Source organism: Aedes aegypti, chromosome 1 (assembly GCF_002204515.2).
Source record: "Aedes aegypti strain LVP_AGWG chromosome 1, AaegL5.0 Primary Assembly, whole genome shotgun sequence".
Classification (NCBI taxonomy): Eukaryota; Metazoa; Arthropoda; class Insecta; order Diptera; family Culicidae; genus Aedes; species Aedes aegypti.
This window is the reverse complement of record NC_035107.1, coordinates 158,800,549-158,815,168: the sequence shown is the minus strand read 5'-3', so window position 1 is coordinate 158,815,168 and position 14,620 is coordinate 158,800,549. Positions and strand designations below refer to the sequence as shown.

The following is a 14,620-nucleotide window of genomic DNA, read 5'->3' as shown; positions in this document are numbered from 1 at the left end:
CTGGGTTCGATTCCCATTTGGTCCATGATCTTTTCGTAAAGGAAATTTCCTTGACTCCCTGGACATAGGGTATCATCGTACCTTTCACACGATATACGAATGTGAAAATGGCAACTTAGGCAAAGAAAGCTGTGGAAAGAAATTATTGTGGAAGTGCTCTTAGAACACTACGCTGAGTAGCCGGCTCCGTCCCAGTGGGGACGTTAATGCCAAGAAGAAGAAGAAGCAGGAGAAGGAGAAGGTACCAGAAACATAAATGCTCATTACTCAAAGACGGCTGCACCAAATTGTTTATTTTTTTCACAACATACTCGCATTAATGTATCATTCCGAGAAGTGAATATCTGAATACGATAAAAGTTCTATAGCCTGAGACATTTACGTGGGTTATGGCTACGCGTCGGTTCCCCAAGAAATTTTGGAATATCTGAGGGTTCAGATGAGCAATTATCAATATCGACACATATTCTAAAACTAGAAGAGTTTTTTGAGAGCTTGTGGAAAATGGTGGAAAAATATCGAGAAACAAAAAAGTTATCGCGATTTGATAATTTTTTAGAGGTAACAAATGAAGCTACCTCGGATTTTATCTCGCTAGCTATCAGTATTTGGTATATAACTTCAAAATCGGAAGGTTTCAAAATATTCTATCGGTGCATTTTTTTTCATACATTTGATATGGGCTGAAATGTGCAGGAAAACATGATTTTATTGATTTTCTTAGGCTGTAGAGTAAGGTGGGGCAAAAGTTCGACCTTAGTGGTATAATCAAAGTTTCCAGGAAAACAATAGCAGTTAAAACAAAACAAATACCATACAGTGAACCTTCAACATATTGGCTATAATTTTGCTGAACAAACTTGTGTCAAAATATTTACCCATAACAGTTTTAACAGTTTCAAAATTGATTGTCTTATTCGAACTTTTGCCCCACCGGTGGGGCAAGAGTTCGAATCTAGCGTGGGGCAAAAGTTCGCTGGCTAAAACACAAAACATCGATCCTTTTATGACAGGCATACTTTACACCAGCCGTAAACTTAAGTTTAACGAAAAATACAAACTAAATTTTCATCAAAAAATTTCCCAAAACCGGGTTGATTGTAATATACTCAAAAATAGCAGTTTTTCGCAAAACTAAGTGGAAATGTAAAATTTTGGTGACAGTTTTCACACGATCAGACAAATTTAACTAAATTTGAAGATAATATGTGGATTTTGACCAATTTGCAATTTTTTCCTTGATTTTGTACATGGGTCGAACTTTTGCCCCGCTGATTCGAACTTTTGCCCCACTATGGGCCAAAAATTGTTTCCAAGCATTTATGCAAAAACTTATACACCTCAAAGCAAGCTTATGATAGGCCTAGAAACGCCCTTACATAAAATATTGAAAAAGATTTTATCTGCAATTGGTTCCATGCAACGAAAGTTTGACCAAAAATTACAATATTCACGTCGAAAAACAACAAATAGCCATAACTTCTCCAAATCTCAATCGATTTTTATGATATTTGGATTGAAAGTCTCTTACTTGAATAGCATTCGAACCACCATGACATTTATAAGATTTGTTTCGAATTGAGCTACAAGTCTTAAAAAGAAACTCTTACCCCACTCGAACTTTTGCCCCACTTTACTCTATATGAAAAAAAAAAATCAAAATCAATCAAAATTTCACCGATGGAATATTTTAAAACTTTCCGATTATGAAATTATAGACCAAATACTAATATTTAGCGAGGAAAAATCCGAGGTACATTCGATTTCCATAATCTGCTGGTTTAGATATAGCGTGTGATGGGTGTTTAATCCGTTTTTTGCATACTTCAAGGCGTTTAGTGCATACTTTCAGGCATTTAATTATTGACCAATGAATGATTAATCATTAATCAATGATTAATCATAACACCAATAATGATTAATGCCATAAACAACTTGAAGTATGTGCCTTGAAAATGATTGATTTTAATATTAATTAATGGGGATTATACACCTAGAAAGAAAAGTAATCGCCAATCTCGATGCGTGGGAAATTTCTTGCAAGAAATTGTAACGTTTTACGTTTTTTCTTGAAAAAATATAGTGTAAAGTTAGTGAACTTTTGACGTTTTTATCTTTTTAAGCAAAATCACTTGACTTTGAATTCGATTGAGCTGAGTGGTACGTAAAGTATCGATAAGGTTTGTGTCTTGGCTAAATGTACTAAATTGACGTCACCCAGTATGGGATATGTGTAGTGATGTGAAAACCTTTGTAATGTTTTATTCTTTAGCTTGTTCGTTTACCGAAGGCGCGAACTATCGCCATTTCAAATTTAATTTGGGCGCAAAAAGATTAAAGAATAGGCTCTTTATGTAAGTACCATAATCCGGGGTATCATTGATCAGCGGGGGTAACATTGATCGGAATGACTCATCTCGTAAAAAGTTCGTATCATCATTTATTGATGGAACATTTTCAAATCACGAATGGTGCTTCCCTTTCTTATATTCATAAGCTAATGTAAGTGAGGATTATTGCGAAAATTGCGTTTACATTATGCGTAAATTTGTCATCTTTTCTAAACAATGATTTCAATGGGTAAGGATAACACTACCGAAGATTCATGTCTCACATAAGTTCTGCAAACGATATGAGCAAGGAAAATGCGTTTCTTACTAAAAATCACATCGCCGAAAACGATTTCGTTGTCAAAACTTTCATAAGTATCCTCAATTTGGCAACATTAACGAATTACTGTGAAGAATATAGAAATCCCTTAGTAAATTGTCTACCTTTAGGCGTATTCCGTGGTTCGAGGTGTTTTTAATTTTAAAATAACTCAAAAAGTAAATGACTTGTAAGCGTTTGGCCTTCATATTCGGCTTCAGGGGCCATGATTTAATCTTCCAAAAAACAAAATGCAGTATATAGTCACGAGCTATAGGTGGCAGTACTTGTTTTAAAAATGTAAAATTTGCAACATTTGCATTTTCAAACGAAATATTTAAGAAATATTCAAAAAAATGATCAATGTTGCCCCGGATTACGGTAGGTTTCTTGTATTTTGTTCAACTGAGACTCGGTCATTTCGCTTCCAAATCGGCTGGTATTCAGAAGTTTCGCGAGTTTAGGTCAAAATTTCAATTTCTATTAGTAGTGACCTTTGTTAAAAACGTTTTTCTGTAGAGAGATTCGATTGTAGTCGGTGAGTCCGATATTCGCGACTTTTGATTTTCTTAGTGCAAGTTTACACTCAAAAAGCGCTTAGTGCTTTTTGGGTAGGGCTGGAGTTCGTGTGTCGACCGGAGTCGACGAAGATTATTTGTGGAGTTTCCTGAGTTCGTGCAACTGCCAAGGCCCGCCCTTAGGGGTAGCTAAACGGAGTGTGGTGTTTCGCCAGAAAATGGAACGAAGAACGACCGTCGATCGCCAATCAATCGACGGAGGTCCCCTTTACGTCAATTCTAACGGACCACAATATTGGAGAGCGCGGATCGTCCGTTGCGTCGCCAATTGTTTTTTTATTTTATTTATTTTATTTATTTTATTTATTTTATTTATTTTATTTATTTTATTTATTTTATTTATTTTATTTATTTTATTTATTTTATTTATTTTATTTATTTTATTTATTTTATTTATTTTATTTATTTTATTTATTTTATTTATTTTATTTATTTTATTTATTTATTCAATTATATTCATGTAGAGTAAGGTGTTTTCCTTATAAATTTCTACATTTGGAGGAGAATAACCACAGTTAAATGTAAACAAAAACTAACTCTCTCGCCTATCAATAATCAATTCTTTTGTTCCTAATTTCCTTCATTCAACCAACTGATGCATTCGTTCTGAAATCTCCGTAAAGAATCAATGTGTTTAATGTCAGCAGGAAGTTGATTCCAAAACTCAATTGCACGAACAAAGAAAGAGCTGCCATAATGTGAAGTTATAAACTGAGGAAATGTATAGTTTCTGACTCTAATACTTCGAAACGAAACCAATTTATCGGCAAGATATTTTGGACCATTTTGAGATATTTTAAACAACGCTAGACAACATCTTAGTTTAATGAAATTATTGAAAGAACATCCAAGTATTTCTTTGTGTAGGTGGCTCGCACTTGAAAACCTTGACAAATTGAAAGCCCAACGAATACATGCATTCAAGGATATTCGCAGTCTGTGCAGTGCTGCATTAGAAGCATTAATGATCAACTCAATACCATAGAGAAAGTGTGGAAGTAGCAATGATTTAATCAACATTATTTTGATAGATCTAGGAACCATCTTCTTCTTCTTCTTCTTTCTGGCGTTACGTCCCAACTGGGACAAAGCCTGCTTCTCAGATTAGTGTTCTTATGAGCACTTCCACAGTTATTAACTGAGAGCTTTCTTTGCCGATTGACCATTTTTGCATGTGTATATCGTGTGGCAGGTACGAAGATACTCTATGCCCTGGAAATCGAGAAAATTTCCTTTACGAAAAGATCCTCGACCAGCGGGATTCGAACCCACAACCCTCAGCAGGAACCATGTGACTTGTCAATTTCAAATAGCGTAAACCAGCATAAATCTTACTACATTGGTTATTGATTTGTATGTCCCATTCTAGGTTTGACTGAAAAACTATACCGAGATTGGTGGCCTTATCAACATAATCTAGTTTATTATTTGAATACTTTAATATCAGGTAGAAATTGAGGTCGGTTACGTCGACTGAAATACATTACTTTTGTTTTAGTAGTATTGATAGGTAAAAGGTTCCTAGTTGACCATTCGGCAATATTACGCAAATCAATATTTACAAGCCGTGCAGCATCATCCAAGGAATATTTCGTAGAACATAAGTAAAGTTGCACATCGTCGGCAAAAATATGGATTTCACAGTGTTTTAAAACATTTGGAAGATCATTAATAAATAATGAAAATAAAAGGGGTCCCAAAACCGAACCCTGTGGCACACCAGATATTATATTTATTTGATCGGACAATTCGCCGTTAGCAACTACAATTTGATTGCGACCAAGGTAAGAACTGATGAGTGTCACTGCACTACGAGCAAAACTAAACTTGTAGGATAGTTTTCTCAATAATTTGACATGCGAAATTCGATCAAAAGCTTTTGAAAAATCAATCAAAATAAGCATTGTTTATCGATGACACGATGAATGTCATCATGCACTTTTAAAAGTGCGGAAGTAGTGCTATGTCCGGATCGAAAACCGGATTGATGCGGATTCAATAAATTATATCTAGAGATAAATTGTTGTATTTGATTCTTAGCAATTCTCTCGAATACTTTAGAAAGCGAGCACAATATACTTATAGGACGAAGGTTGTCTAAATCAGATGATCTCAACTTTTTACGAATAGGTATAATCTTAGCAGTTTTCCAGGAGTATGGAAATTTTGATGAGGCAAAAATTACATTGAATATATAAGTTATTTGAGTAATAACACATGGAAGAATCAACTTAATAAATTTCAAGGGTATCCCGTCTACTCCAACAGCATTAGAGGTGATTGAGTTAAGAGCAATTATTACATCAGATTCATCGCAAGCCAAAAACTTAAAGCCATCAGCGTTAGTTGGTAGAAATGGAAGATTTTCTGAGGTTTGAGTGAAATTTTCTCCAAAAAACTCATTAATTTCGTTAGCCGTATGAGCAAAATCGATATTATCATTTTTGTTTGGTTCAACGTTAATTTGTTTAAATTTTTTCCAAAGCTGTTTGTTAGATGTCGCATTCCGAAGTGTAGACGATAAATGATCACGTTTTGCTTTATTGATAAGATGGGAAACTCGATTTCGAAGCCGCTTGTATTGAGCATTATGATGTTCACTTCTGCTTTGACGCCAAATTCTATAAGCCACGTCTCTTTCGATCATTGCAAAGCGAATATTGTTATTGAACCATACAGCATCACGCTGAGGATGGTAAATATGTTCTGGAACGAAAGTTTCATACAACTCTCGAATATGCAGTGCGAAAAAATCTAATGCGAGATCAGAGTCATTTATAGCATATAGTTGGTTCCAGTCAATGGAACTCAAAGCAGACTGCAATTGCAAATAGTCAATACGACTGTAATCTCTAAACCGGTGATAGCTACTATTATTCGATCGAGAATACTTGAGCGATGCAAAAATTATATCGTGCTTGGAGAAACTACCAGCAGCCACTTGATTAAATGTTACTATAGAGTCTTCATTGTTTGTTATTAATAGATCGATCAAAGAGCCTCCATCTAAGTGAAAATGCGTCGGTTCTTGATTAAAACATTGCAGTCCAAAACTGTGATCAAGAACATTATTTTTCTTTAATCGCAGTACGCAGTTGAGATGAAATGTCGTTTCAGATGAAGCTTGCAGTAAAAAATTTCTTGACCAATTCTTTTAAATAAATGATTACTTTTTTGACAGATATATTACGTCATGAGAGACATGCATTCTTAGCGACCGGTTGCGAAAATAAAATGCACAAGAACCAACAGATGAGGTGGAATATAATTTCAGTGTACAATAGGTCAAACCCGCCAATTTGAGTGCAACGCTTAAGTTAGGTCAAAACATATGTTTACCAATTTCATGTTTTCGATAAGTCCAACATTTTTTTAAGTTTTTTTTTTTATTTGCACACCTTTGGTTTAACTCAAATTCTGGGTATTTTGTTTTCCGTGTCCTTCCAAAATGTCAGAAAGGAACAACCCGGTGTTAAAAAGTTGACCCGTGGTATTTGTCGACTAAGCGAACTCAACAGATCTCAGTGTCAGGTTCATTCAGGGATCCATTTGAATTAAGTTTAAGATTATCGTTTTGAGCGGAAAAATGCTAAAGTAGTGCAGTTAACATGTCTTCTGTTAAAAAACAAGATTTCATTACATTACATTTTTCGTAAATTCAAAACATACAAAGTCAATAACGGCAACAGCCACCGGAGAAGGAAAGTGTGACATGCAGGGCCGGATTTACATATGTGGGGGCCGTGGGGCCATGGTCTTGTGGGGGCCCTTTTTCCAGAAACACATTTTGATAGTTTAGAATATACTAGATATTTTTAATGTTCTTTGAAGCTCTTTATTATGAGAAGTCAAACCATTATATGGTCGGCGTTAAGTCAGAGTGTAAAACTTGGGAAAATTGGATTATTCTTTCATTTTTCACGGTATATCTCGATCAGTGGATTACAACAGAGTTGTAATAGATTTTATAACTGAGTAAGCATTTGTTTCTCACAAATATTGTTAGAATTTTTTGCTGGCTAGTAGTTAACATAACAAAAAATATTACAATATTTCCTCAACATTATTCAATATTAGAACAAAATTTGTTATAATTTAAATATAATTATAACTCACTGTATTTCAAACTAAACAAAAATATAACTCATTGTGTAAAGTTCCATACCTGAATTATAACAAAAAAAAAAGTTTTATTCGATTTCAAATCCATTTAAGGTTATTCATAACAAATTGTGTTATATTAATGTTTTGAGATAAAAACAAATGAATAGACCTTGTTATTATAACTGGTTTTCTTTAAATTGTATTACAATTTCTTATCAGCATGCTCCTAATGAAACAAAATTTGTTATTTGTAACAAATTTTGATATAATTTTGGTGTTTATTGTAATCTACTGGACGGGATTCCTTCATACTCCAAAAATCATTGATGTATATTGTTCGAAGGCCATTATAATATTAGCTTAATTAAAATTACTCAGATTTTGCGATTCATCGTTATATGATGCACCAACAACCGCAGCACTATAAATTGATTCAATATGATTCCAAAACTTACAGCAATAACGTTTAGAAACAGTTCCAAAGGCTTTTCCGGTATAGTGAATGATAATCGATCATTCTTTTTAAATATTTTAAATACAAGAAAAACTGTATGACCTTCAATGTAACTCTTCCGTGTAAACTTCAAAGTCAATATGACAATCGTAAAGCAAACGGCATACCATCGCTCAAAACAGATCCGCTCAATTCAAAACTTACCCCATTTCACGGAACTGACCACAGCATACCGAGAACGCGCCTTTTCAATTACATATAGACCATGTACGGTGCAGCTCCAACTATGCTAAATATCTCTTTTTTTTGCAAAAAGAAGCAAATTGAACTAGTTTTCCGCAAATGGAACACGATTTTCCAACATAATTGTTTTCCACCTCTTTATGTACGCAACGAACCACTGGAACTGACCACAACAGGCATGTCCTTTGCTTTATTGGCCGTAGTCACAGTAATAAATGGCGTAAACAAAAATGTGTCGAGTGATTCACTGTACAGCAATTGTGGTGGACAATGTGGTTCTGTTGAACTTGCATTTCCTTGATTCGATTTGAGACATGGTCGAAAATGCCCTTTTTCTTTTCGAGAGCTTCGCAGTTTAATTTTTGTTTTTGCAGAAAAATGCGAATGAGAATAAATGAATTTAGTAAAAAATAAAATGAAATTTAAATTATTTAAATACTACACTAATCTTTACATGAACTGTTAATTTTGAAATCATGAAGTATTAAAACTTAAATTCCCTGAATTCAGATTTACAGTCTAATTCATTTGAGTTATGACTTTTTGTCGAATCAATCAACTGTACTGAACTGAATATTAAAAATTGTATTGTCATTCCTTAAACTAAGAGAAACATAAAATGCTTATCAGGGCACAGGATCTACGGTTCAATGACAATTTCTGTTTGCCGGCTTTACAAGCTTTGATACGGAATGCGATATTGAAATAAATTTCGGCCAGAATACTAGTGGGTCAAAAGTAGCGTACGCATATCACAACGGGATCGATTCTTGTCCAGTCCAGGATCTTTACGGATGAAAAATCTAAAAGATATCCTGGGCATAGTGAATCATTGTGTTCATTGTTTCTCCTTCTTCTTCTTGGCATTGACGTCCTCACTGGGACAGAGCATTGATTCTCAGCTTAGTGTTCTTATGAGCACTTCCACAGTTATTAACTGAGAGCTTACTTTGCCAAAGTTGCCATTTCGCATTCGTATATCGTGTGGCAGGTACGATGATATTCTATGCCCAGGGAAGTCAAGGAAATTTCCTTTACGAAAAGGTACTGGACCGACCGGGATTCGAACCCAGACACCTTCAGCATGGCTTTGCTTTGTAGCCACGGACTTTAACCACTCGGCTAAGGAAGGCCCTAAGGGTTCATTGCACAGAGCACAAATTCATGCTGTGGTAGTCATTGAAGTATTAATGAAGCTTTTATTAACATTTTGTTAATAACATTATTACATTTCATTTGCCGCAGCAGTTCAGAATTTTTACAGGTGAGTTGATTTCACCTGCTTACAAGAGAAAAAACGCTTCCGACAAACTAAACCCAAATGTATAACGCATAAATCGTGAAAATAGAAGATTACAATGATTTTTGCGTAAAATTGTTAATAATCTTATTCGACATTTGTTCCAAAGTTTCAACATTGGATAATCTATGTAACTCATTAGTACTTTACCAGAGAAGGATCTTCAGAATCATTTTTATTTTTTTTTGATCATCTTCAGAGTTTTCTTTCTAGCATTACAACAGCTAGTCCAAATGTCCAAATTGGTACAGCATACAACATGGCTGGCCTGAAAATTTGTTTGATGATCCAAAGCTTGGCCTTAAGACAAAGTTTTTATTTTCTGTTAATGCGTGGATAAGATTTTTATATATTTGTTACATATGACTTGATTGCCCTCAATGTATATTTTGAAAGTTAAATTCTTATCTAGCATGAGCCCTAGATACATAACTTTATCTGACCAATTTATTTAAACTTCTCTTATCGTGACAACATGTCTTACTTGAAGATTTCAAACAAAGAGCCTTTGGTTTAAGTGGGAATATAATTAGTTGAGTTTTGGAAGCGCAAAAATTATCCATTTTTGCAAATATGAAGAAAAATATCTAAACTTTTTTGGAATCTACTGCTTATGACAATAATACTATATGCTCCCTGTGACGACGAGTACCCCTCGGCACGTAACGATCAATAGTTACCACAGGGGTGGTATCGAGGAGCATGGCGAATCGTAGACAAGGAGAATGCCAGAATGGAATGATAACGATGATAAGCAGTTTGATAGAAGTGAAACGAAGAAAAGAACGCAGGAGTTTCTATAATTTAATCAATTGGGAGCGAAGAATTTCTATCCCTAAGTAAAATTACTATTTACAATAGTGGTGAATTCATTATAAACCTAGTGTAAGTAAAATTTCTTAAAATAATAATTTGTAGCCTAATGAAAATTTGTTATTAGATATCTACCTACTTAGCCTAAAGTTGAGGAATAAAATTGATAAACCTAAAGGAATTGGAAAGGAGAATACTGATAAAATTGTAAGTACTATTGTAAAGCTAAATAATTGGAAAATCCTAATTAAAATACTTTTGCAGCTAAAGCTGTTCCCAACACAAACTGCGAGTTTTCTGTGGGACGCTAAAAGAAATCGGTACCGCAACATCCTTTAGAATTTTATCACCGCAAAACAATGGCGGATAATGGGAATGATTCGCAGGTGCCACGCCATTGTGCTTCATGCACAAAGCCCGACGAACTCGATGACATGGTGGCCTGTGATGCTTGCCAGAACTGGCATCATTACTCCTGCGCCCAAGTCGATGCCACGGTTCAAGATCGAGCCTGGAAATGTGCATCTTGCGAACTCCCAACACACATAAACAGCGATCAAAGACTCTCTAAAACTGGTGTGAAACCCAAAGCGCCGATAGGACTACCGCAGACCCTAGCTTGTTACCTCTGAGATAGGTCCCAATGTTTAATTTCTTCTTTTTCTTATGTAAATATTTATTCTTGGTTTATATTTTGTCTCTTTTTGTAAATAATTATCCCCTTACTATAAAATTTGTAAATACTTATATATAACTATTCCTTAACTATAAAATTTATATATATGAAATCTGTAAATAAAATTTGAATTCAAATTCCCTCCCATAAAACCCTACATCGTTATCCTTCCTCTTGCACTAAAATAACATGGCGCGCATTACCAACTGCGCAAAAACAAACTGCTCCCGGGAAATGTTCCGCGAACACTGATTTTTGCAGCATCATGAATTTGCTTAAAAGCCAATGTTGGAGAAGGCAAAGGCCTCTTTTCGGTAACAAAGTTCAAATCGTTAAAACCTTAAGTTGAATTTTAGAAAGTTAACCCTCTTCGCAGGAACAGAGTTTCAAGTGTCGTGCGACGTGAGTGTCCCCAAGTTGCTGCGGATGTAATTGTGCCGATAAGTCAGCCCTGGAATCCAGTGGGAACGTACCGACGAAGCTGCATACCACCCCTCGACCCCTCGCGACGAAAGGCCGTTCGTTACCCCTCGCCCGTCAAGAAGTGCGAAGTGCGCCCGGTGCCTAGCTCGAGAGTCGACATCGAATCCGATTCAGCGGGTCGTCACGGAGTGTTCGAACGGCGATTCGTCCGACAAGATCCCCAACAGTTGGCAACCGACAGATCATTCGCCAACCGGCGCGCCAGGTGATGTGAAGTGCAAATCCCTTATAACCCTATTCCCATTTCCCGTCTATCAATAAACCTAACAAATGAATTTGAATTTTATATGAGCCTTAGTGTTTAATTATTTATTTTTGCTACGATTCCCTTTTTTCTATCTTTTGTTGAATTCCATTTTGCTGAATTAGTGTGGGAAGTGAGTCCGCCCAGAAGATAAACGATTCTCCCGGATAGACCCTGGAGAGGGCTTAAATGTAAATAATTCTGTAAATTTCTTAGTGTTAATTTTTTTATTAGTGTATTTTTTTATTTTAACTTTTTCCTTAGCTTTAATTGAATAGAATTAATCGAATTTGAAAAGTAATGTTTGAACGAGATATCTATCTTACAAGCTGTTCCGTCGAAGAAGTCAGGAGCGAAGTCGTCGGCCAGCAGCCGAAAGTCGAAGAAAGTGACTGGGGAACAAAGCACTACGTGGAGTGCCCGGATGCGACTGGAGGCAGAATTGAAGGCTCTGGAAGAGCAGCAGCGGATTCAATAAGAAGAGTTGGCGGCGGAGAAAGAGCTTCAGGACCTCGAGCGGAAGATGGAGGCGGAACTGCGGGAAAAAGAGTTGGCGATCGAAACCAGACGTATCGCCGAAGCAAAGGCCGAGTTGAAGAAGAAGATATCCGACGAACGGGTGTTCCGGATGAAGCAGATGGCGATCAAGAGGCAGTCCGAGGAAGAAAAAGTGAAGCTGATTCGGCAGGCTTCCGAGTACGGCAGCACAAGAGGCAGTTTGTTCGGCAGTGGTACACGATCGAATAGCAAGGTGGAGGACTGGCTGGAGAAGTCGACGCAGCAGACAGCGGAATCGTTAAAACAGTTCACGTCAGCAGTCGACCCTAGCTGTGGTCAAACGCAAGTATTCGTAGAAAAAACTAACCGCCAACAACCAGCCAATATTAGGGCCGATAGGAGTTTAGATTCTCCCCCTCTAACCCCGCCAAATAAAGCTGTCCCCTCTTTCAAGCCCCACCCCACACAACCTCTCGTTAGTCAGGTGCATAAAGATCAGCAAGCTCACACGAATGCTTTCGTTAATCGACATTTTGTTGATGAGTTTGACCTTCTCAATGTGGGCGGTGCTTCGGGTAACCAGGCCAATTCTGGCGGTCAAAACCAGAAGCGAGTGGGCGGTAATTTCGATGGTTGGGGAAATCGTGATCATGCAAGTGCTCGTGAACGCGATGAAGGCACATATCGTTTGCAAAATGTGGGTGAGGCACCATTGCCAGAAGACGGTGCTTACCACCAACGGAACGACCCACCAGTACAAAATATGGGCGACAACCGTCGCGATCAAGCAGCCACGGGTCAAAGCGGAGCGGGAATCGGTGTCAGGATTCGGCAACCGGTTTCGAGAACTGATGAGTCCATCAATCAAGGGCGTAACAACGAAGAAGAATTCCTCGAGGGCCCAACACATCGCCAGCTGACTGCCAGGCAGGTGATGGGGAAGGATTTGCCTAATTTTTCTGGGAATCCAGAAGAATGGCCGATTTGGATCAGCAATTTTCGTCGTTCAACATCTACTTGCGGATTCTCTGACGATGAAAACCTGATTCGCCTTCAACGCTGTCTCAAAGGTCCAGCTCTCGAAGCAGTTCGCAGCAGACTGTTATGTCCGGCTAGTGTTCCACACGTGATCCGCACTTTGGAGATGCGGTATGGTCGACCGGAGACACTTATTCGTTCCATGACGGAACGAGTTCGTCGGCAGCCTTCTCTGAGGATCAATGACCTGGATGGGATCATCGAATTCGGCTTAGTACCGTGCACCCCCGCTAATTTGAACGGTACCTCATGCAAACCAACGGGGTTCATTTTTAATTTGAACATCTAGTCACCCTAGAATCGTGTTTCTGGTTACCTCTTTCACTGTTTTGTTTTGATTCTGCGTTCCGTTCCGCGGCGTTTCATTTCACTTTACTCCGTTCCATGAGCCAAATGACGTTTGAACCATTTTTAATCTGAACAACGTGCAAATTAGCGGGGTAACAATTAAAAAGTGTTCAGATTAAATGTGGTCAAACCAACGGGGGTACCCGGTAGTCGATAATCTGATTCAGCACCTGAAGAATGCAGGGCAGCAGGCACATCTAACTAATCCATCGTTGCTGCACGAACTGGTTGGAAAGTTGCCTGTTGACTACAAGCTCAAATGGTCCGCTTACAAGAGTATGCGGCTTGACGTGGATCTGAGTACGTTTGGACAGTTTATGTCAACTTTAGTGGAGCTGGCATATGAAGTAGCAGATGATTTTCCTAGCACCGAAAAGATCCAGAAGCAAAAACAAAAACCCAAGGAACGAGCGTTTGTGCAGACGCACACGGAATCTACTAGGCCACCAGTGGGTCGCGCGACTAACAGCGGTACTCCTGGCACTAGCGCTCCGAAAAAACTGTGCGCCGTTTGCAAAGCGGAAGGACACCGGGTCGCGGATTGCAGCCGGTTCCAGACAATGGACGTCAGCGGAAGATTGAATTTGGTGCAGCAGAGCGGATTGTGCCGATCTTGCTTAAACTTTCACGGAAAATGGCCATGCAAGACGGCGAAGGAATGTGGTGTCAATGATTGTCGCCTAAAACATCATCCACTGTTGCATTCTCCAGCTGCGGCAACCCATGATGTGGTGTCAACAAGTCATCTGAGCGAGACAACCACAAGTGAGGGGCCTTTCTTCAGAATAGTTCCTGTGACACTGTACGGCAAGGATTGCGAGGTAAACGTCTACGCGTTCGTGGACGAAGGGTCGAAGATTACGCTATTAGAAGACACGGTGGCGGATCAACTTGGAGTCGAGGGGCCAACGGAGCCTTTGAACTTGCAGTGGACCGGAAACATCAAGCGTAGTGAGCCAAATTCAAGACGTGTCACTGCTGCGATTTCCGGAATAGGTTCATCGAAACAGTATCAACTGACCAACGCTCGTACAGTCGGTGGATTGCTGCTTCCTTCTCAAACGGTGAACTACGAAGAAATGTGCAATCGTTATCCGCATTTACGTAGTCTGCCGATACGCAGCTACGAGAAGGTCTCGCCAAAACTCTTGATTGGTCTTGACAACTTGAAGCTCACCGTACCACTGAAAAT

At 38.1% G+C, this 14,620-nt stretch overlaps 1 protein-coding gene across 2 annotated transcripts in view; it reads right to left on the bottom strand.

Annotated features, from left to right (window-relative positions):
* LOC5565264 (cyclin-dependent kinase-like 4) overlaps window positions 1-8,197 on the bottom strand; it is a 62,546-nt gene extending 54,349 nt beyond the window's left edge. For both annotated transcript variants that reach the window (XM_021852262.1, XM_021852273.1), the window contains exon 1: window positions 7,990-8,197. In XM_021852262.1, coding sequence (XP_021707954.1) covers window positions 7,990-7,994 — 5 coding nt within the window. In that variant the 5' untranslated portion in view covers window positions 7,995-8,197. The remainder of the gene's footprint in view (window positions 1-7,989) is intronic.
* Window positions 8,198-14,620: the final 6,423 nt, after the last annotated feature.